The sequence below is a fragment of the Perognathus longimembris genome, chromosome 9, assembly GCF_023159225.1.
Source record: "Perognathus longimembris pacificus isolate PPM17 chromosome 9, ASM2315922v1, whole genome shotgun sequence".
Lineage (NCBI taxonomy): Eukaryota > Metazoa > Chordata > Mammalia > Rodentia > Heteromyidae > Perognathus > Perognathus longimembris.
In genome coordinates this window covers 59,962,160-59,983,680 of record NC_063169.1, presented here as the reverse complement: position 1 = coordinate 59,983,680, position 21,521 = coordinate 59,962,160, and the positions used below count along the sequence as shown (strand labels likewise).

Below are 21,521 nucleotides of genomic sequence, written 5' to 3'. Positions count from 1 at the left end.
CAGTTTGCTTTTTATATAAGACCTTGTGCTAACTTCACCTGTGCTGTAATTTTCCTTACGTTGCCACATATCACCACACTCAGGCCATTATTGAGATCTACTGCTTAGAAATAGAAATAGCTATGCCCCTATGAACGCGTAATATAATGCTAAGTGAAATGAACTCCATGTTATGGAAATGAGTGTGTTATATCAGTGTTGTAGTTACTTTCAATAGACCCTGTGAAACCATAGATTCTTTTGTTGATGATCCTCTTGTATCCCTTCCTGTGGTTGTGCTCGTGCTGTCACTGTATTTCATCTGAATACAATGGATACTGTATATACTGGTTTTAGAACTAGGGAAGTGAAAGGGAATATCAAAATCGAGAGACAAAGGATAAAAAGACAAAGAACTCCAAAAGCAATACTTGCAAAACTATTTGGTGTAAACCAACTAAACAACTCATGGGGGGAGAGGGGAAAGGGGGAGGGAAAGGGGGAATGAGGGAGGAGGTAACAAACAGTACAAGAAATGCACCCAAGGCCTAACGTATGAAACTGTAACCTCTCTGTACATCAATTTGACAATAAAACAAAAATAAAAATAAAAAAGAAATAGAAAAGATTCCTTTTAAAATATTATTGTTAATTGATAATAAACCTGATCATCCAAGAAACCTGATGAGATTAAGGCTATTTTGATACATATAACAACACTCAATAATCCCAAGGATCAAGTGTCATTTTAACTTTCAAGTGTTACTATTTAAGAAATATATTCTAAATAGCTCTATTTGCCATTAAAAAGTGATTTCTGGGCAAGTCTTTTAGAAAGGATTCATATGAGATTTGCATATGAAAATCTTTTGGAAAGGACTCTGTGTGTCATAAGAACTTTTATAGGAGTTCAAAGAGCCTTTATGGATAACCTTGGGCTGGCACTAAAGTTCAAGACTTCAGTGAAGGAAATAATTGCAGATGTGGTGGAAATATCAAGGGAACTGGAATTAGAAATTGAGCCTGAAGGTGTGATTAAATTACTGGCATCTAATAATAAAACTTTAATATATGAGAATATAGCTTCTTATAGATGAATAAGGAATAATTTCTGGGAATAGAATCTACACCTCAGGAAGATGCTGTCTACATCACAACAAAAGATTTAGAATGTCATTCATTTAGCTGATAAAACAGTGGCACCAGGGTTTGAGATAAGTGACTCCAATTTTGAAAGAAATTCTCCTGATAGTAAAATGCTATGAAATAGCATTGCATGATACGGGAAAAAAATCTTTCATGAAGAGCCAATTGATGTGGCAAATTTTATGTTTCTTTAAGGAATGACAACCCAGACTTCAGCAACCACAACCATAGCCAGTCAGTGGCCATCAGTATCAAGGTAAAAACCTTTGGGGCTGGGGATATGGCCTAGTGGCAAGAGCGTTTGCCTTGTGTACTTGAAGCCCTGGGTTCGATTCCCCAGCACCACATATACAGAAAATGGCCAGAAGTGGTGCTGTGACTCAAGTGGCAGAGTGCTAGCCTTGAGCAAAGAGAAGCCAGGGACAGTGCTCAGGCCCTGAGTCCAAGGCCCAGGACTGGCAAAAAAAAAAAAAAAAAAAAAAAAAAAAAAAAAAAAAACCTTTCCCCAGGCAAAACATTATGATGTGCAAAAGGTCCAAGTGATCATCACTATTTTTTAAAGTAAAATGCTTTCAAATGAAGGGTATTTAAACCGCTTTTAAGACACAATGCTATTGTATACTTAATGGACTATAGTGTAGTATCAACATGATTTTTATATGCACTGAGAAACCGAAACAATGTGACCCACTTTACTGCAATGTTTATTTCATTGGTGTCCTCTGGAACCAAAACCAGAAAGATATGAAGTATGCCTAAATAGTTTCAAGAAGAAACAATTGAACTAACTGAACACTAAAGAGTTCATTACTTATGTCCAATTATCTGGCATATATGTAATGTCAGTAGATCACCAGTATCTGACAGATGGACGAACTCTGTGTTGTGAGGGGGTGACCAGGGATGAGTTACAGCTGGGGACTAGGGAGTCAAGTCACTAAAGTAATCCTTTTTTCTTCTGGAGTTGATTCTGATTATTCAAATATTCAAAAACAGCACCCCATAAAGAAATCTTTCCAAGGGTATACAAGGTGTTTTGGAAAAACAGGATTGACTACACCACTGGAAAATTCAAAACAGAGAAATGTGTTTAACTGTTTTCTAAACACTGAATGATAGTGTTTAGAATTCCACCTCTGCAGCCGAAATTATGTCTCCACAGAGCTTACAACTGGATCTGCATCTTAACCTTGCAAAGAATTACTATAAGATTACTAAAAATTACTCTAATCAGCACTGACAAAGATGAAAGGATGTTGCACTTACTGGCAGGTCTTTTTACCTGGCACCAACTGGACTCAGCCAAACTAGGAGCTCCATTTTTTGCTTCACTATTAAGAGCCAATATAAGACTGTCAAAGATAGCTTTTACACCTCAGTGCTGAGTTTCAAATCATACTTCCAGAACAAAATTTCTATGGTGTCCTACATTCAGCAAAAGTGATAGGTTCTCCTATGAGAAAAAGACCGTGGCTCTCTGCTGCAAGCTCGGCATTGCTTTTCCCAACTTGTCTCATAAAATGTTGGCTAAGCAAGTTATTTCCACAGTGTCTTTAACGCAAATTGCTCTGAAGGCATTTTCGAGATCTGCGATACGGTTTATACTAAATAGAATGTGCACACACGCAAAGGAGACACTTGTCCACAGCATCAATCCTGAATCCTCCTTACTGAATCCTCCTTACCTCTCTTCTAGAGGTTAACTTGCAGGCTCGTGGCCTTGGAGTTTCTCGGTTATTCCCAAGTGAACTAAATGTAAGCTTACTTTTCTATGAGAGAGTGGTAGAGGAAAACAGCCTGAGACAGTGAAGGTCCAGTTTTATCATGACCACCGGTAGCTTTTCCCTCAGCTTAAAATATGTACTGACATTTTCCTTTAAAACTTTGACGTTTGTTGAGGGAGAGCGCTTCATTCGCACGTCACGTTTTGGCTAATTTCTGGAAGCAATCCAACACAGATACTTTTGGAGAACCGTCAGGCCCACCTCTTCATTGAAGCCCAGCTTCACCAACGCCCCGCCCTTCCAGGGGAGCCCCGCCCACTCCTGCGGGGGGCCACGCCCATATCCTTGTTTAGCGTCCCGCCTCCTCCAGAGTTTCAGCCAATCCTGTCTTTGCCGAATACGGAAGCGGGGGGGGCGGGGAGGTGTGAGTGTGTGAGAAGCCCAGCTATCGCGAGATTCCAAAGGTAGTCTTCGCTGGACTTCCGCAGAACGGTCTAGCGCCGAGGAGCTTCGAGAATCCCCTACGGAGGAGGTAGGTGGGGCTATCTTACGTGCGCGCTCACGGTGACCCCACGCTCCGGCGCGCCCCCGGCCGCTGGGCGCTGTGGTTTCTGGGCACCTGGGGAAACCCAGCGCAGCCTGCCCCGGGCGCGCGTGCCCACCGCAGACGGACGTTCGGACGGTGGCGGGCTTTGCAGGGTGTTTAGAGGAGTGCGAGCCTGGCGCGCAGAGAGGGAGACTCGAACCCCTGAGGTAGGCGTTTGGGTGATGGGGAGGTCGGAGGTCAAAGGTTGGGGAAAGGAAGATGTCTGGCCTCCTCAGGACCCCGGCGAGGGGATTTGACCCTTCGGGGGGTCCAGGAACCCCACGTATGACAGGGAGTTGCCCGGACGGGTTCCCCGACTCAGACGTACGGGTCTCTGGGGCGCCGCGGCTTTCTGGGGAGCAGGTGGGGGCCGTAGGAAAGAAGGCCGAGCCTTTCCCTGCCCCCCACTCCCGCCGCGCCCGCCGGGGCCTGGGGCCTCCGGGCCTGCGGGGCCTGCCCGCGGAGCCCGCGGAGCCCGCGGAGCCCGCGGAGCCCACGGAGCCCACGGAGCCGCAGGTGCGGCCCTCGATCCCGGGGATGGCTGGCCTGTGTGCCCGGCCCAGCTCTGACCCCTGGAATTACTCTGGAATTATTTCATGACATCACCAAGTGGGTTTCCTCCTTAGCCGGGGAGACGCTCCCCCCGCACCCCCCCCCCCCGCCAGGATTGGAAACTGGGCAACCCGCCCCGGTTCTTGATGCACGGGATGGGATGCAGTGCGAAAAGGTAGAGACTTCTAAATTAGTCTCCCGGCAAGTTCACAGTTACCTTTGGAGTCAGATTAATTAATTACTACGCATTCAAATCTACCCTGCCAGGTTGTGTGCATCTTGACTGCGTCAATGCTAGGTTAATGACTGCGAAACTGTACTTTTATCGGATGATTTATGCTCCCTCCACCCCTGACAGATAATAATCATATTTATCAAATGATAGCCACTAAGCTTTGCCTTTTTTTTTAAATCAAGAGGCTTGCAATTAGCAAGTAGGATTTCTAAATGTTTCATGTCTTACTACTTGTAATTAAATATGCTTGAGTCTTACACTGAACAGAAAGAACATAATTTTAAAGTCATCGCTGCTATTTTTAATCTTCGCAGTGGGCGGTAGCGGGAATGATGATACTCCCTTGAATAGAAATTATCCATAATATCTGTTCTGTCATCAGAAAGACTGTTTTATGATCTGTAACCCTACTACAAGCAGTGCAGTGGTGAGAGATATTGTGTAATTGTGTCTGTACTTGATAACGTATGGCTCTGTAACTTTGAAAGACCAGTTAAGCCATAGCTAAAAATAAAATAGTTAACTTGTAAAGAGTGCTGCTTTGCCCAGCCTAAAAGAACTGTACATACAAAATTATCAAAACAGACCTTTTATTAAGAACTTAGGTTAGAGAGATGTGGGGGAAAACAGTAAACAGTCTACTACTGACAAAGCTGTAATCTACTTTGAAGTTCAATGAAAGAAAATACTTCACTTTGCTGGAGTTGTCTCTATAGGAAAGGGGGAAATGTGGTAATGCTAGGTTGATACAGGTCTTTCAGCCCCTGGTGATGACTCTACTTGCTTGTTTGCTTTGCAGAAGCCAACACCTTGGATAGATTTGCAGATGTGTACTTCTGCTCTGGTATGGGTAGATCTACCTAGACTTGGGTAGATCTTTTCATAAAGAGACAATAATTTAGGATATGTTGGTCAGCTTTTCATCATTATGGCCAAATACTTGAGGAAAGCCATTTAAAAGGAGGAAAGTTTATTTGGATCATGATTTCAGAGGTTTCAATCCTTGGCTCACTGGCTTCACTGCTTTTGGGATTGTGTTGAAGCAGGGTATCATAATGGCCATAGACCATGCCCCTCATCTCATGGCATCTAGCAAACAAAACTATAGATAGTGAACAAGATGTATCCTTGCAGCACCTGACACCACTGACATGTTTCTTCCAATTAGTTCCTGTTAACATTTCCATCACCTTTCAATAATACCATTACCTTTTTAATTCACTAATAGCTTAATCTGTTGGCGAAGTCAGGGCCCTCATGATTCACTCACCTACCAAGAGTTCTACCCCTAAACACTGCTGCATTGAAAACCAAACTTTCAGCACGAGAGCATCTCTGGGACCATTCAGATCCAACCATAGCAGGAAGAAAAAGTGAAATTAATTTGAATGGATGTGCATTTGTGCATTCTTTCAGTAGCTTCACATTTCATATTTTTCTAGCAATCTGTAATCATTTTCTGTGAAAGATATAATTTGTTTGGAATTTTTTTCTGAGTTCTGAGTCTGAAATACTAAAGGACGCTTTCCTATTAAGACTTTTACAAAAAGAAATGTGAGTAAAGTGTTCTTAAGATGAGATACTCAGGGAGTTAGAGATCTTTGTTTCACCTTATTTTGTATATAATTTACATCATGCCACTGACCTGGCTTTGGGAGTGCAATACTAAATAGGGTACTATTCTTCCTACCATATTCTCATTCAGCTTTCACACTGACCGGAGTTAACAGCTGTAGCTGTTGGGATGAACGTGGAACAGTGTGTCATAGAAGATTTTTCAAGGAAGATTGCGAAAAGTGACTGGCAGGAAGATGTGAAAAGGCACTGCACAGCAAAGGGCCTTTTGTATTGAAATGCCGGACAGTGGAAGTAGGAAGTCTTAAGTAGAAAGCTTCACATAGCATCATTTCATCTAAACATTGATACTAAAAGAGAAAGAAATAGTACCATCAGAATGAGATTCACAGATATGAAGATATGGAGGATATGGGATATGTTTGTAGATTATTCAGGAGTTCACCTGCCAAGATTTGAGAGATTATTTCTGGGTAGAGATCCCTTAAGGAAAGAGTCAACCAGATTGTGTGTGTGTGTGTGTGTGTGTGTGTGTGTGTGTGTGTGTGTGTGTGAATGTTTTCTCACTTGACAAGTGGACAAAGAAAAAGCCTTGATAGAAATCCTAGCTTTTACTTTTCTCCAACTTATTATTGACAAATACCTGGAGGCTCTACTAGAAGAATTGAGGTGGAAAGCAAGCATCAGAAGAGATGAGCAAATCATAGTAACATACATAATTTAAAAGACTGTATAGGTTTTACTAGTTAACAGCATAAAGAATGGAAAGAATGTGTTCTAGTATCTGTTAAAATTTTATACTAAGAAGTGTGGCATTTATTACTTGGACTCACATTCCATTGGCTGGAAGTAGTTATAAGACTGCACTAAAGCTGGCTCTGCACTTGGGAAGAAAAAACAGATTTTTAGTAGGCAACTGATTTTCTATAATATGGTTTCTCCAATTTGGCATTGTGTTGGAATATTTTAAGAAACCTGAAAAGTAATTGATGTATTGCCAGCCTACCACAGACATTCTGATTTAATTGGCTGGGATGTGACCCAGACATTGGGATTTTTGCAAGTTCTCCTAATGTGCCATTAAGTTCAAGAACCACCAATCAGTGGTACCCCAGCCTGCCACACTTACGTTTGGTTATTGTATAGACTTTTCTTGGGATGGTAATGATTGTAATTGCCACTTAATTGCTATTGAACTTTAGTTATTTCTGACCACAAACCTTCCCCATTTTAGAGATGAGAAAATTGACAAAGAAGGTTTTGATAATTACCTCAGTGCCAGATAGTTCATAGATGCCACCATGGGAATTTGAATCTAAGATTTTAGAGCCCATACTCTTTCCTGCAAGCCATGCTGGTTTGCAGGTGCCAAACTATGGCTTTTGAGTTTTCATTTATGGTTGGTATGGTAAATTTTATAACTGGCACAATTTCCTTCCACCAACTCCTAACCTGTATTTACACTCTACTATGTGCAGAATACTCAGTTTAAAAACAAGTGTAGCCTATTTCCTTACCTCTTGATTTGTGTGCTTCTAGTTGACTTGTTTAGTTCATGGAACTTTAGTGATTTTAATGTACCAAGAAATTTGAAAAGTACTGTGTGATTGGATTGGCACCCTTTTAGTTCCTCAACCATTGCTATAATATTTCCAGGATACATTTTTTATTCCTGGACGAAAGAGAATTAAGATTAAGTAGAGCCACATCATTCTTCCTCTCGTCTATGTCAGCTGTCCTTGAGGAACCTGCAAATCTATGAGAAAACTATTTGCTGTCTGAAAGTATTTGGCTTTGATGTAGTCTGTTATACAGCCTGTTTGTGGCAGTAATTGACAGAGAGGTTGATGTAACCTAACTTCCTAAATTTCCAGCAAAGTGACTCAATTCCAGTATTTGAACGTGTGCTCTGAGAAAAACTGGATAAAGATCAACACTTAGTAGAGACTTTGTATATTTCTTTTCTCCAGGATAAGATACTTTAAACTAGTAAACCTCCTGGGTGCTGTTGGCTCATTTCAGTAATCCTAGCTACATAGGAGGCTGACATTTGAGCATCTTGGTTCAAAGCCGGGCAGGAGCAGGAAAGTCCTTAAGACTCTTCAGTTAACTGTCAGAAAGCCAGAAGTAGAGCTGTGGCACAATGGTAGAAAGCTAGCCTTTATCAAAAAGCTTGGAGACAGAAGTAGAGCTGTGGCACAATGGTAGAAAGCTAGCCTTTATCAAAAAGCTTGGAGACAGCACCAAGGCCCTGAATTCAAGCCCTAGGACTGACCAGGTCCTCCCTCCCTCCCCAAAATAGTAATGAACCCTTGACTTACGGAATGGAATTCTTCTGATTGACTTAGATCAGTCAGCATGTTTGAAAGACAGTTTACTGTTTTCTGAATGGTCTAGATTTACTCTCCAGCCACGTGAACCCTCTAGTCATACAGTAATAAGCATTTGAAGTGGGACTAGGAAACTGAGGAGCTGAGTTTTTAGTAGTATCTAATTTTATTTATCCAAAGATAAATGTCCACATGCAGCTTGTGACTACCTTACTGGACTTGGTTCGACTAGTAGTAGAAACTACTTCCTTGGGCTGCTGAGGACACCACCTTCTTTTAGGTCCAGGCAACCGTGTTTCTAAGTTCTGTCAGCAGGGAAGGGAGACAGGTTTCAGTTAGAAAAGTTATTACGCTGTTTAGACTTTACATTTTTTAGACCTGGCCTGTTCATGTGTACCTTGTTTAGGAATTCTCCGTTTTACTTAGATTCTTCAGTTTTATTAGAATATCAGTGTTATATATTCTCATACAACTGTTTTAACCCTTCATGCATCTAGTCTTTGTCTATTTAAATCAACTTTATTAAGATATAACTTATATTTAATAGAATTCAACAATCTTAAATATAGTTTGATGAATTTTGACAGTGTATAGTGTGCAGTCACATAAGCACCATGTACAAAATTCCTGTTACCCAGATCTTTCCCTCCTACTCCTTTGCTGCCAGTCACCTCTTACTGCTTCTTGTAACCTGACTTCTGTTTCCTTGTGCAAATCAAGTTTGTTTCTTTTTATGATGGAATACTATTCCATTGAATGCATATGCCACAATATCTTTATTCACCAGTTGAAGGTATTTGGGGCCTTCGATGTGTTTAGAAGCTGACAGGATTTCTAAAGTGACTACTGTGAAGGATGTTTGAGGGTTTGTTTTGGATTTTAACCATTAGTGTGTGTGTAATGGCTTTTTGTGATTTGTGGGTTGATTTTTCACTGTTGTCATGACTGATGGGGATATTCTAATATGGTTATTTGCCACTTACAGATCATTTTTTATTTAAAAAAAAGTATTCATAATTTTTGCCCAATTTTAAAATAAGGTTATCTATCTTACTGTAAGCATTATTGAAAGTTCTTTATGTATTCTGTAAACAAATCCTTCAACAGATATTTAGTTTGCTAATATTATCCATCTGTGGCTTGGCTTACAGTATTGTATCTGATAAGAAGTCTAAAGCGTTAACAAAGCTTCATTTCTCATTTCCTTAATCTCTAGTTTTGTGTCTTGTTTTACAGTTTTGTATGTCCTGTCCTAATCCAATGTTACTTTAATTTTCCCCCTCTTTTTTCTTTTAGAACTTAGCTTTTATATTTTTACTTGTGGTCTATTTTGAAGGTTTTTTTTTTAAGTGTGTGTGTGTGCGCGCGTGTGTGTGTGTGCATGCATGCACATGTTTGTGCACTGGTCTTGGAGCTTGACCTCAGGGCCTAGGCTCTGTCCCTGAGCTTTTTTACTCAAGGCTCGTCTTCTATCACTTGAGCCACAGCTTCACTTCTGGCTTTTTGGTGGTTACTTGGAGATAACAGTCTCACAGGCTTTCCTGCCTAGCTTTCCAGGCTAGCTTTGAACCTCAGTCCTCAGATCTCAGCCTCCTGAATAGCTAGGATTACAGATGTGAGCCATTAACACCTGGCTCTTGAAGTAATTCTCACTTGTGTTCAGAAGCAAAAATCAAGATTTCATATTTTTTATGTATGGATAGTCATTTATTGAGAAGAGTATATATAATTTCCCCATTAACTGCTTTTGAACTTGTTTCAAAAGTTAGTTGACTAGGGCTATGATATAGCTCAGTAGTAGAATACTTGTCTGACTTGCAAAGTCCCAGACTTCATTCCCCAGCATAGAAAAAAGAATCCGTTGACTGTACATGTATGAGTCTGTTACTGGACACTGTGTTTCTCCCTTTGTCTATAAGTCTATCATTGCACTGTTGCCACACAGTTTTGCCTATTGTCATTAAGTCTTAGTATCATTCGCCTTTTTTCTTCTTTTCTGAAATTGATATGAGTCTTCTAACTTGTGGGCCTTTTCAGCATAGACTTCAGAACTAGCTTGTTAGTTTCAAACAAAAAAAAAAACAAAAAAAAAGAATACCTGAAGATTTCGTTGTTAATTCTGCATCTCTTGTATATGCATGCTTACATACTAAAATTTTCTTTTGTTCTCAGTGCCCACTATCAAATGCCCATCTGTCTCCTAGCATTCACATTTATCAACTAAGAAACGTGACGATGAGCAGCCGACGGAAACGCGCTCCTCCAGTGAAGGTAGATGAGGAGAAGCAGCAGCAGCTTTGTTGGAACATGCTTGAGGACAGGAGGAATGAACCACTTACCTTGACTGATGATGAACAGCCCTGCCTAGCTGCTGACTTATCTCCTGCTCAGAGCGTCAGCCTAGAGTACAGTCCCCCGGAAGAAACTGCTCACGGATGTAAGAGGAGATGTTCGGAGGTGGTGAGCTCAGAACCAACAGAGAAAGAAGAACTTATTGACACTGTGTCCTCCTTGCCCGTAAAACTGAATATTACGATTTCTCCCTATCACTCTGATAATTCTTGGAAGGCACTTTTGGGAGAATTAACTCTTCAGCTTCTTCCTGAACACAGATTAACTGAAAATTTTTCTGAAAGGAGTTTTACACTGATGAGTTCCGAATCAGTCAATCAGTTCCTGATCTATGTTCATTCAGAAGATGAAGATGTAGAGAAGCAAGAAAAGGGACTTAAAGAATCAATCAATTTTTGTGACAAGGGAATTCCAGTGGAATCATCCTTCACTGGTGAGATGTTAGAAGATTTGGGATGGCTGCAAAAAAAGAAAAGAATAAAACTTTACCAAAGGCCAGAAGGAAATCACATGATCAAGGTAGTCGATTTCTGTGGTGTCTTGGGGTTCCCCTTTACTGGCAGTTCATTTTGAAAGTAGCTGAGGAGGAAAATCTGAAAACCTAGCAATAAACCTCTCCTTAAGTAAGCTTCAAAGTACCCTTTATTTTGGGCTTTCAAGGCTATTAAAAAAAAAAAAAATGTATCGTAGCTAGGCTTCCTTTCTGTCTCTATTCTCCATGACTTGTTTTGGTCCTTATCATCTCTTCCTCTTACAGTGAATCATTTGCCCATTTTTTATTTGCTGTCTTTCATTTTCAAATCCCTTATCTACTTCTGTTTCAGGAGTGGCACTGTTACCAATACAACACTTTTCTCCCCAAAGAACTAATGGAATCTTTCTAATCACACATACTAGCCCCCACCTTTGATAATTCTGGAAACTCCTTCTGATACTTTGTGTTCTTGTTTTTTTGTCCCAGGAAATCAACATTGATTTGTCTCCTGCACACATCCTGCTGTCTCTCTGCTCCTTTGCATTTGCCCTCACTTATCCCTCTGCTTAGACTCTTCCCTTCCTTTCCCACACTGCCTTGTAGCCATTCTTTAACATTCTCTTCTGATACTACTTGTTTTGTGGAGACCTTTTAGTAAACCCCCTGGTCTGAGTTATGCAGCCTTACCAGAACACCTAATGTGTATTTTGATTTTTGTTGTGGTCATGTAAGAGCACGTTTACATTTCAGATATTTCCCCCTTTGTAAACCACAAACTAATTTATTTTTAAATCTCCACAGCCTACAGGAGTGCTATTCCTAAAAGATTTTCAGTAAATGAATAGATAGATTTGTAATTGTTTTTAGGTTCTTCCATTTACTACCTACTGGCCATGTTGCAAATCTTGGCTTAAACTTTGTTTCAATTGTTTAAATGTTCTAACTTCAGCTTTTTTCTACCATGTGTAATTTTAATACTTGTTCTTTTCTTATGAAATTATATTTAAAAATGAAAGGATGTAAATAGGTATACTTTGTAAAGAGATTAATATACTTTCATACTAACCTTACAAGAAAACAGAATTTAAAACATCAGTTAATCTTTGTTTCTTGATAGTTTCAAAGAGAAATTACTCTGAAACTTATAGTTTCAGAACTGACCAGTGCGAAGGAGAAAATTTAGAGGCATTAGATTGCCATTAATTCTTCCTAGACAATGAAACTGTATAACCAAGTAATGCTGTATATTTACTGAGTATAAGTGCCAAAATTGTAACTTACTGACACAGAGTTCTAAAAATCTATCTCACTTGCAAACCAAGATTTGTATAAATGTTTAAACATTTGTCACTGTACTAAGCCATCTCTAGGTAAACATAAGACAAATACAAATAATAATGAAATACAATCTTTGTTTCAGATTCCTGTGGGTGCTGGTAAGTTCTTATGTTTTAGTGAAAGAATAGAGAATCTCAGTGACTGGGGAGTCAGGCTCAGAATAGTCTGGAGAGATGAAACAAATTCAACACTTACTGTCCACCATTAAAAGATTATACAATTATATAGGCTTTCTCATATGCGCTGCTTTCCATTTTGAATAGTAGCATTTGAGTCTAAATAAATGCTTTATTTTTACATGTCTATTTAGCTCCTAAAAATGACTGCCAGTATTCAAATTAGGTATTTCAGCTGCTTAATTTCATATGTATTGTTTTACTAGTGAAGGTACTTAATAAAATTCTTTCTACATTTCTGTACGTGTTAGTATTTGTCTATGCATAAGGATTCCAAAACCTAACAATATATAAGAATCCTAGTCTTTCTAGGAAATTTGCATTGTAACAGACTTCTCTGATTAGTCTAATATTTATCAGGTTTAGAAATTTTTGATTTGGTATGAAGAATTGACTGGTTCTAGTTAGGGAAAAATTTTTCCCAATAACTTCAGTGGTAGACACATGCATTTGTGGAGTGTGTTTATTATTGAAAGTGAAATTACGTGAAGAAGATGTTAAGTATACCTTTAAAAATGATGATGCCCAAAGACATTTTTCTTATATCCTCATAAGGAATGGTATATTCCAATTGAACCTATTGTTATTATTTGTAGATTGGAATTTATATCCTGGAATTTGGCCTGGCAAAATTAGATTTTTTCAGTGATGCAAATTCACGAATGAAAAAGTTCAATCAACTCATGAAAAAAGTGATGGAAAAGTTATATCATTTTATTATCCCAGGTAATTTTTAAGGTAAACTTTAAAATCTATTACTTTGGACTTGTGAGTATGCTCTTAACTCTTACACATAAGTGGAAAAAACAGGTAATTCAAATGATAAAATTTAAAAGACCTCAATCACCTTATGACAAAATTTTACTGGTCTAAATATTGTTATTAATATTGTAATTCCTTATTTTATTTGCTTCATTTGTAGTAAGCATTCAAAAAATGTCTTCAGAGAAAATATATCGTCAAAAGGCAGAATTAAGATAGATCTGAGCTCTTTGTTTCTTGTTTTAAGTCAGTCATGGGGGTTGAACTCAAGGCCTGCGCACTGTCCCTGAGCTGTTTTTGCTCAAGGCTAGCGTTCTACCACTTTGAGCCACAGCACTACATCTAGTTTTCTGGTAGTTAAATGGAGGTAAGAGTCTCGTAGACATTCCTGTCTGGGTTAGCTTTGAACTGCCGTCCTCAGATCTTAGCCTCTTGAATGGCTAGGATCGCAAGTGTGAGCCACTAGTGCCTAGCTTTTTTTTCTTTAACTCCTGTATAAAATTTCATCAATCAAATCCAGGTCCTTGGCTGGCCTTTGTTCCACCCATCCTTTCCAGTTTGACAAATGACCTTCAAAGTCTGGTTTCTATGAAGACCAAATGGCTCTACTTCTGGGTTAGGCCTTTTAGAATTCTCATCCACTGGTGTTTGAGGGAGTAAGTATGTGGATAGCTTGGTATGGCCAGCAGCTCTACTGGGAAAAAGGTTCAACTTCTCCAACTTCTGGTTGAGGGTTACTTCAGATTCAGTCTATACAAAATATTTTGGAAGTCAATTTCTAAACATGATTGTTAATTGACATTTTTACATATTCAAAGCATCATCCTATTATTTATTACTAAGAAATTATTTGTATGTTAGAGACAGGAGGAAAATCTTTAAAATTATAATGCAAATTCCATCGTTCTGTCTCTTAAAAATAATTGGAAAACGGTTAGATATATGGCTCAAGTGGTAGACAAGTGCTTAGCAAGCTGCGGCCTGCTATTCATACCCCATTGATGCTATAATAATAATATTAATAATAACAACAACAAAATAAGATGAATACTCTAATTTGAATTTTAAATACATGATTTCTAAAGAAAACTTCAAATTAAAATATTAACACTAAATCACCTATCGTAATCGTATGAAATAGTCAAGTATATAATTGTACATTGTGTGATTTTGAAAATCACTTGCAGCATTTTATAATAGAAATATTTGGGGTTTTTTTGGTGTAATCTTTCAGTTCTAGAACGTATTGGGTATTTGTGTAAAACTACATAGAATTCTTGGAAAGTAGTTCAGAAATGGCGTACTTTTTCCCTTTGAGAATGATGTTTTTAATAATGATCTTAAGCAGATTATAGCTATGAGATTTTCAATATTCTTACAAAATTAATAGTTAAGAACTCATTTCCTACTTAACCAATATTGCTACCAGAAGCCTATCTTTTTCCTTTTAGTAGAATAAATAGATAAACAAAAATTATATCTGGATGGGCATAGTGGCCTATAAATCTCAGTATTTAGGAGGGTGAGGCAGGAGGATTGCAAATTGTAAGTCAGTCTGACCAAATAGCTAGGCCCCATCTCAGGAAACTAACACAGATACACACACACATATGCATATGTTGAGATGTAAAAGTGAAGTTATCTTTCAGTTCCTCAGATGATTATTAATAGCCACAAACAAGATCTGCATCAGCTTCTCTAAGCTTGACACAAACCTTTTTTCCTTAGTGAGCAAATGATTGCAATACTAAATAGAGTACTGTAGTCTGCTAAATTTTAGTACAGAAGCATTGTGTGAACACAGAGAACATTAACTCTCGTTTTAGAAAAAATTGAAAAAAAAAAAACTGTTCCAAGCATTGAAAAATGATAGCAGTTGAAAAATAGAACTGTCTGAGCAGGTAGGTGGATTTTTTTTTTTTGATAGGAATTTCCAATCGTGAAACACTGAGCAATGCCCAAGAGGTGGGTACATAGTACCTTCTTAGAATAAGAATTGCTTGTGGCTGTATTTGGTGGAGCATATATGAGTACGTTGTTGTTGAATATGCAGACACAGTGGGTGATGAGGAAGATTCGGAGAGTGAACCGGAGGGACAGGATATTGACGAACTGTATCACTTTGTGAAGCAAACACATCAACAAGAGACACAGCCTGTCCAAATGGATGTTCAACATCCTGCATTGACCCCTGTGTTGAGACCCTACCAGAGAGATGCTGTCAACTGGATGCTTCAGCGAGAGCACCTGGGAAGCACACCTGCTGGTGGCAAGTATACAATACTTAAAGAAAGGCACATGCATTAGAGGGTTACATGAGAGATGGCTGGGGGGAGAAAGGGAGGTAGAATAGTCATTAAAGCATCCATCGCCCAGCCCCTCGGTTCAAGCCCCACAACCAAAAAAAAAAAAAAAACCCTAAGAAACAAAACCAAAAAATCATGGACAAAGCATCTTGAAGAGAGGATACAATGGGAATTTCTATGAGCAAAACTGTCTTCTACAAAATCCAAAATTGATATCTGAAATAACTTACCTAATGTAAGTTTGGGCTAGTTCTTTCCAAGTTTTGGCCTTGATTGGAATTTTTTAAAACTAAGTCATTTGTTTCATTGGTCTCAGTCCAATGTCAACTGGACCTATTGTTTTAGACCTAAGGCTAGTCAACATGTGACAGCATAACTGTAGGCAAAGTGGAAGAAAAAAGTGACCCCAAGGACATACCCAAAGACACACTCCCTTCAACTAGATTCCACCTTCCTTCATCAACTTGGAGATTCTGTCACCTCCCACTAGTCCTTCAAACTGAACCCATCAGTGGATGAATCCATTATTCTGCAGTCACTTCCCAAAAGACCCATCAAGAACATCCCATCATGAGCCTGTGGAAAACTTTTCAGATAGGAATCATGACACCTGACTAACACAGAAATTATCCCAAATAGGACTCTCCAAATTGAGATGTACTATGTGTTTAAAGTATACAAAAGATTCTAAACAGTACCAGAGCAAAAAAATGTAAAGTATCTAAATATTTTAATATTGACTGCAGATTGAAAAAAATGTTTATTTCTTATACACGATGTTAGTGTAAAATATTCTTACCATCCTAATAAAGTTCCCTTGTGGCCCAGATAGTTCTCTTACTCTAACTCCTAAGAGGCAACCATTGTTACCAAGGTTTTGTGATTTTGAGCCATATCATATGCTATATATATATATCAGTACTTCATTCTCTTTTGTCCACAGACAGTATCTGGTTGACTAATTCTCCATAATAAAAAAGAGGTAAAAATGTTCAACTTTCATTGAAAAGTATTCCTACTTCATGTGCTAATCCCTTATGAACACAACAAAACATTGCTTATGGTTCACTGGGAGGTAGAGACACACTTCTCATTTGGCAGTTTAAATATTAGTGGTTCTTATTGAGGCAGATTCAACACTTGGGTATTATGGTTTGAAACACTTCCTCAGTTAAGCCTTACCTCCTACTTTCGTTCTGTCTCTTGGGTGATTTATAAGATAACTCTATTGAGTACTATTTTGTTATGATATATATATACACATATGTAGATATATGATATATATCCTTTTTTCTGTATTGACCTTCCACTGTTTGCTGTGCTTTGCTTTTCTGCCTTATTATTTGTTTATATGCATTTATACCTAATCAGAAAATGCTGAAGAACCATGTTAGAAGAAAAGATTTGAAGGTATTCTTAGCCATTTACCCATGTGGTAAGTCAGTGGCATGAGTTTTCCCGAGACTTCTCAAAGATATGAATCAAGATCCTAAGAATCTTGTCTCATTTTATCTTAGTGACCATTTGACAGAAAGAAAAACAGTTGAAATCTTATTGTTATGCTTATCTTTTGCTTTAGAAAATTCCCTGCACTTTTTATGGCGAGAAATTGTTACATCTGAGGGGCTGAAACTCTACTATAATCCATACACAGGCTGGTAAGGCAAAATTTATTTGTGATTGATTTAGAAAATAAATACAATGAAAAACTATATGGCATTATAACTTTTGGTCTTAATTTTGGTGGTATCTTGAACAAGAATACTAAACTACTCTTATTAAACACTTACATGGCCAGGACAGACTTAGAACTAATAGCACTTGCCATTTTTTCAGTAAATAAAAGCATCATAAGGAGTTTATCAAGATTCACAAACAGATTTTTATTCAAAGTAGAAAACTGTTACCTTGTTTGTTAGTTGGCCAGTTTTTTTTCCTTTGTTGTCAAAGTGAAGCACAGAGGGGTTATAGTTTCATATGTAAGGCAGTGAGTACATTTCTTGCTCAACTTTGGCAATGTGTTTTACAGAGGAGTTTTAGGAATTGTTAAACAATCATTTGTTATCTCATGTTTTTTTCAGATTTACAAAAATTCTTTTAGAAGATTCACAATTTTTTATTTGTCAAAGTGAAAACAAAATGACAAATATTTACCAATCCATTTTTGTTTCTGCAGACTTAATTGTCCACTCAAGCAGTTGTTAATGATCAGATTTCAATTATTTCATTCTAAGATACAGTTTCAATAAACAGACTTTTATGCAGTTCTTTTTTTTTAATTTTCTTAGAAACAGTATAACATGTTTTATGCTCCCGTAATATGTTTTTCTTGTTTGTTTGTTTTTCCTTTAGCATCATCCGTGAGTTCCCGCATTCTGGGCCCCAGTTGCTTGGTGGGATCTTAGCAGATGAAATGGGTCTTGGAAAGACAGTGGAAGTTTTGGCTCTGATTCTAGCACATACTCGACAAGATGTCAAACAAGATGCTCTTACTCTTCCTGAGGTAGGGAGCAGTACTGTGGTGCACAGGAAAGCAGGGCACATACGTTCTCAGAAATCATCATGTTGTGAACATTTGCTTGGCACACAAGCCATCACTTTCTGTTTGCTCTGGCTGATCATCTGTGTGAATGAATAGTTAACTTCAAGTGAGCCCTTAGAATGGGATTGTTGTGACCTGGCAGAGTCTTCTCTGATGATATTGACTAAGGAGGAAGGGTGTATGCAAGCAACTCCCACCTTCCGACTACTTGGCAAGGGAGAAGTCCCTTTACAAAAGTTCTGTTGACTTCATATATTCGGTCACCACTGCAAGCCTCTGTATTACCACTTTTTTGTTGGTGGTGGTGGTGGTGGTTATGAGCTTTTCTTTTTTTCCCTCAAGGCTAGTACTCTGTCACTTTGAGCCACAGCTCCAGTTTTGGTTTGAGGGTAGTTAATTGGAGATAAGACTCACAGACTTTCCTGCCCAAGTTGACTTCCAACCACAATCCTCAGATCTCAACCTCCTGATTAGCTAGGATTGGGCATGAGAACTATTTTTAAAGCTATATAAATCTGAGGTATAAATCTTAGACTCTAAAATGAAGGCTATGTTAAAAGGACAAGTAGTTTAGTAAATGGATTGTTAAATAAAACATGCTCTTAGGTTTTCTTCCTGAAATATATAATTATGTTTACAAATAGAAACGTTAGACTTGACAAAACAATAACTTCACTGGGGCAAACTGTTCAGATCTGAGTAGTAATGAGGGGGAAAAAAAACAATGTTTCTTTTAGAGAAAAACAGCTCAGTATGTTGTTTTAAATATTCATAACCTCTTTCTGGGACTTTCTACATATTAACTTATTTTAATTCCAAGTCATTTTTTAACATTATTATGAACTCAGTTTGTTAACTCTTTTAAAATGTGCCTGAAAAGGTAATGTCAGCAATTTTGTACAACATTTAGGTGATTTAAGATAAAAATTTCAGAGAGTAAATTTAGTTGTGAGCTTGAAATAAAAATAAAGTTTATACGTGGGAAAGGCATGGTAGCCCTTTTCTGTCATAATTATATAAAACTGTTCTGTATTTCCTTAGTGAAAGGATGATTGATGTTATTAAAAACAGTTCACAATTCTGAAAGCAAACATGTGACTATGGAATGTTGTTATATTAGGGGAAAGTTGTGAATTATTTCATCCCATCAAATTGTTTTGGAGGAAAGGCAAAAGAGACAAAAACACGGAATGTGGAATTTGAACCTAAGGAAAAAGTTCATTGCCCACGTAAGTATGATGCCTTTTAAAGGAAATACCTCCTTACAGTGATCCTTCTAGTCGTTTACTCAATCCTTAGAGATGTCTTATAATTCTTTTTTTCTTATTTATTGTCAAAGTGATGTTACAGAGAGGTTACAGTTTCATACGTTAGACATTGGATACATTTCTTTTATAGTTGTTCTTACAGTTTATTTTTTGTATAAATAGGCTTCTTAACTATAATTCATAATACCTTAACAAAAACCATTTTTTTTTGTTTGACTTGGCCCAAGTAGTTCTTGTTGGGTCTATTGACTTCAATTTCTTTAGCTTACAATTAAAATCAAACTTTACATTTGTCCTGACTAATAGTAGTTCCATAAAGAACTAAGGAAATTGTGAGGACTGTCTTTCATTATTTTGAATGATTATTTCCTTATATGACTAACAAATTAACCTGAATAGTTCTTTTCTAAATTATTTTTGTTCTGGTAATTTTTCTTAATATGTTGATATAAATTTTATTGTCTGTTCTTCAAGTTATACTATACTTCAGTAAAATTTTTAATTATTTTTCCTTAACCAATCCTCAATGCAAGCTAAGATTAGCTGAGTTTTAGTTGAATTTCACAGTAATCATTTTGACTGAATTGGCTTATCCTTTTGCATTTAGCAACACGTGTGATGATTCTGACAGCCGTGAAAGAAATGAATGGAAAAAAGGGTGTTTCTATCCTTTCCATCTACAAGTATCTCAGTTCTATGTATAGATATGATGTGCAGCGGAACAGAAGCCTTCTGAAGCGGATGCTGAAATGTTTAATTTTCGAAGGTCTTGTGAAACAGATCAAAGGCCATGGTTTCTCTGGGACTTTTACATTGGGGAAGAACTATAAGGAAGAGGATATATGTGATAAAACAAAAAAGCATGTATGAGAACATTTTCTAACTACCTTTATCTGTATGTGATGCCTTCTAGAATAAGTTGACACACCCTACCTTGACACTTAAGCTCTTGAAGACCGAATTTTTTAAAAATACTAGTTAGCGAAAGCATTTGTGGAAATGACAGCTTTCTACTTTCTAAATACAAGATCCAGAGGAGTAGAAATTTCATTCATTTATCATTAGGCCCATAGAACAGTACATGGCACATAACTAGGCCTCCGTTTGGTGAATTATAAAATTAATTGGCTAAATATTATCAACTTTAAGGTAACTTCTTTGTTCTCATGTGGTGTTAGCAGTTAAGTTCGATACATATTTTTAGAAATATTAGAGTATCCTTTAGTTTACATAATATTTGATATGTCTTTCTACCTTTTATATTCCTGTTTTCCATTCTCATTTTCCTAGTGTCAATGCTTAAATAAATTTTGTATATTATTATAATTACCACTTATCAAGGTTAATGCTCTACTAATTGAGCTACAGCTTCACTTTTTATATAGTGTTATTAAACTGCTTCCATTTGGTCCAGTAATTTCAGTTTTCTTCTAGTAAAATAAGCATAGTATTTGCAAGTAAAAATACAGAAAAGACTAATTGGCCTTTGAAAAAGAACAACAGAAAATAATTTCATTTCCTGGAATAAGAACTCTTCAACATTATCCCTCAGGTACAATAGAAAACTACAGAGAACTTGTAAGCTTTTAGTAATCCTGCTGCCACTAGCCAAAGCAAATGTAAATTAATGCCTTTGATTCTGTGTTAAATATCTCAACTCTTCTGCTTAACTTAACTCTGACATCATTTATTAGAAACTATTTCTTTTACCTACCTGCTTATCACACTACCACCTACAGTATGAACCCGTTAGGCTTTTTTCAGCATCCTTCTGCTTAATGTTCTTCTGAAATCTTTTGTGACCAGGAATCAATATTGCTCCTGTTCATATCCCCAGCCTCTTAATTATTCAAAATGCAATTTAATGAGAGGCAGAATGCACACACATAGAAAAGGAAAGGATAGGGAAATGTATTTGCTAATCACAGGTCAGAATAAATTAACTTATTTTTTAGCACTTGGTACTTTGGTTTTTGCCTTACTTTTTATGTTAATATACTGTAATGTTATGCTCTTCCACTGATTTAAACAGACTATAAGTCATTAAAAAGTTAATACCAAATGTCAGTAGCTTCATTTTTCTTTCTGATCTCACCTCTCCAGATCATTCTTGTATGAAGTAGTCTTCCTGTTGTTTCTCTGCAGCTTAGAGAGTTCTGACAGAGGATAGGTTAG

General features: G+C 37.5%; 1 protein-coding gene across 5 annotated transcripts in view; it reads left to right on the top strand.

Moving 5' to 3' along the window:
- The first annotated feature begins 3,440 nt into the window (after positions 1-3,440).
- The window catches only part of Shprh (SNF2 histone linker PHD RING helicase), an 80,288-nt gene continuing 62,207 nt past the window's right edge, over positions 3,441-21,521 (top strand). For 3 of the 5 annotated variants that reach the window (XM_048354244.1, XM_048354243.1, XM_048354246.1), the window contains exons 1-8: positions 3,441-3,602; positions 10,332-10,998; positions 13,065-13,194; positions 15,284-15,499; positions 17,116-17,194; positions 17,889-18,039; positions 19,199-19,307; positions 19,954-20,210. In XM_048354244.1, the coding sequence (XP_048210201.1) occupies positions 10,363-10,998; positions 13,065-13,194; positions 15,284-15,499; positions 17,116-17,194; positions 17,889-18,039; positions 19,199-19,307; positions 19,954-20,210 (1,578 nt within the window). In that variant the 5' untranslated portion in view covers positions 3,441-3,602; positions 10,332-10,362. Of the gene's footprint in view, positions 3,603-10,331; positions 10,999-12,056; positions 12,325-13,064; positions 13,207-15,283; positions 15,500-17,115; positions 17,195-17,888; positions 18,040-19,198; positions 19,308-19,953; positions 20,211-21,521 lie in introns of those variants that run through there. The other 2 variants (XM_048354245.1, XM_048354247.1) reach the window with 2 other exon arrangements.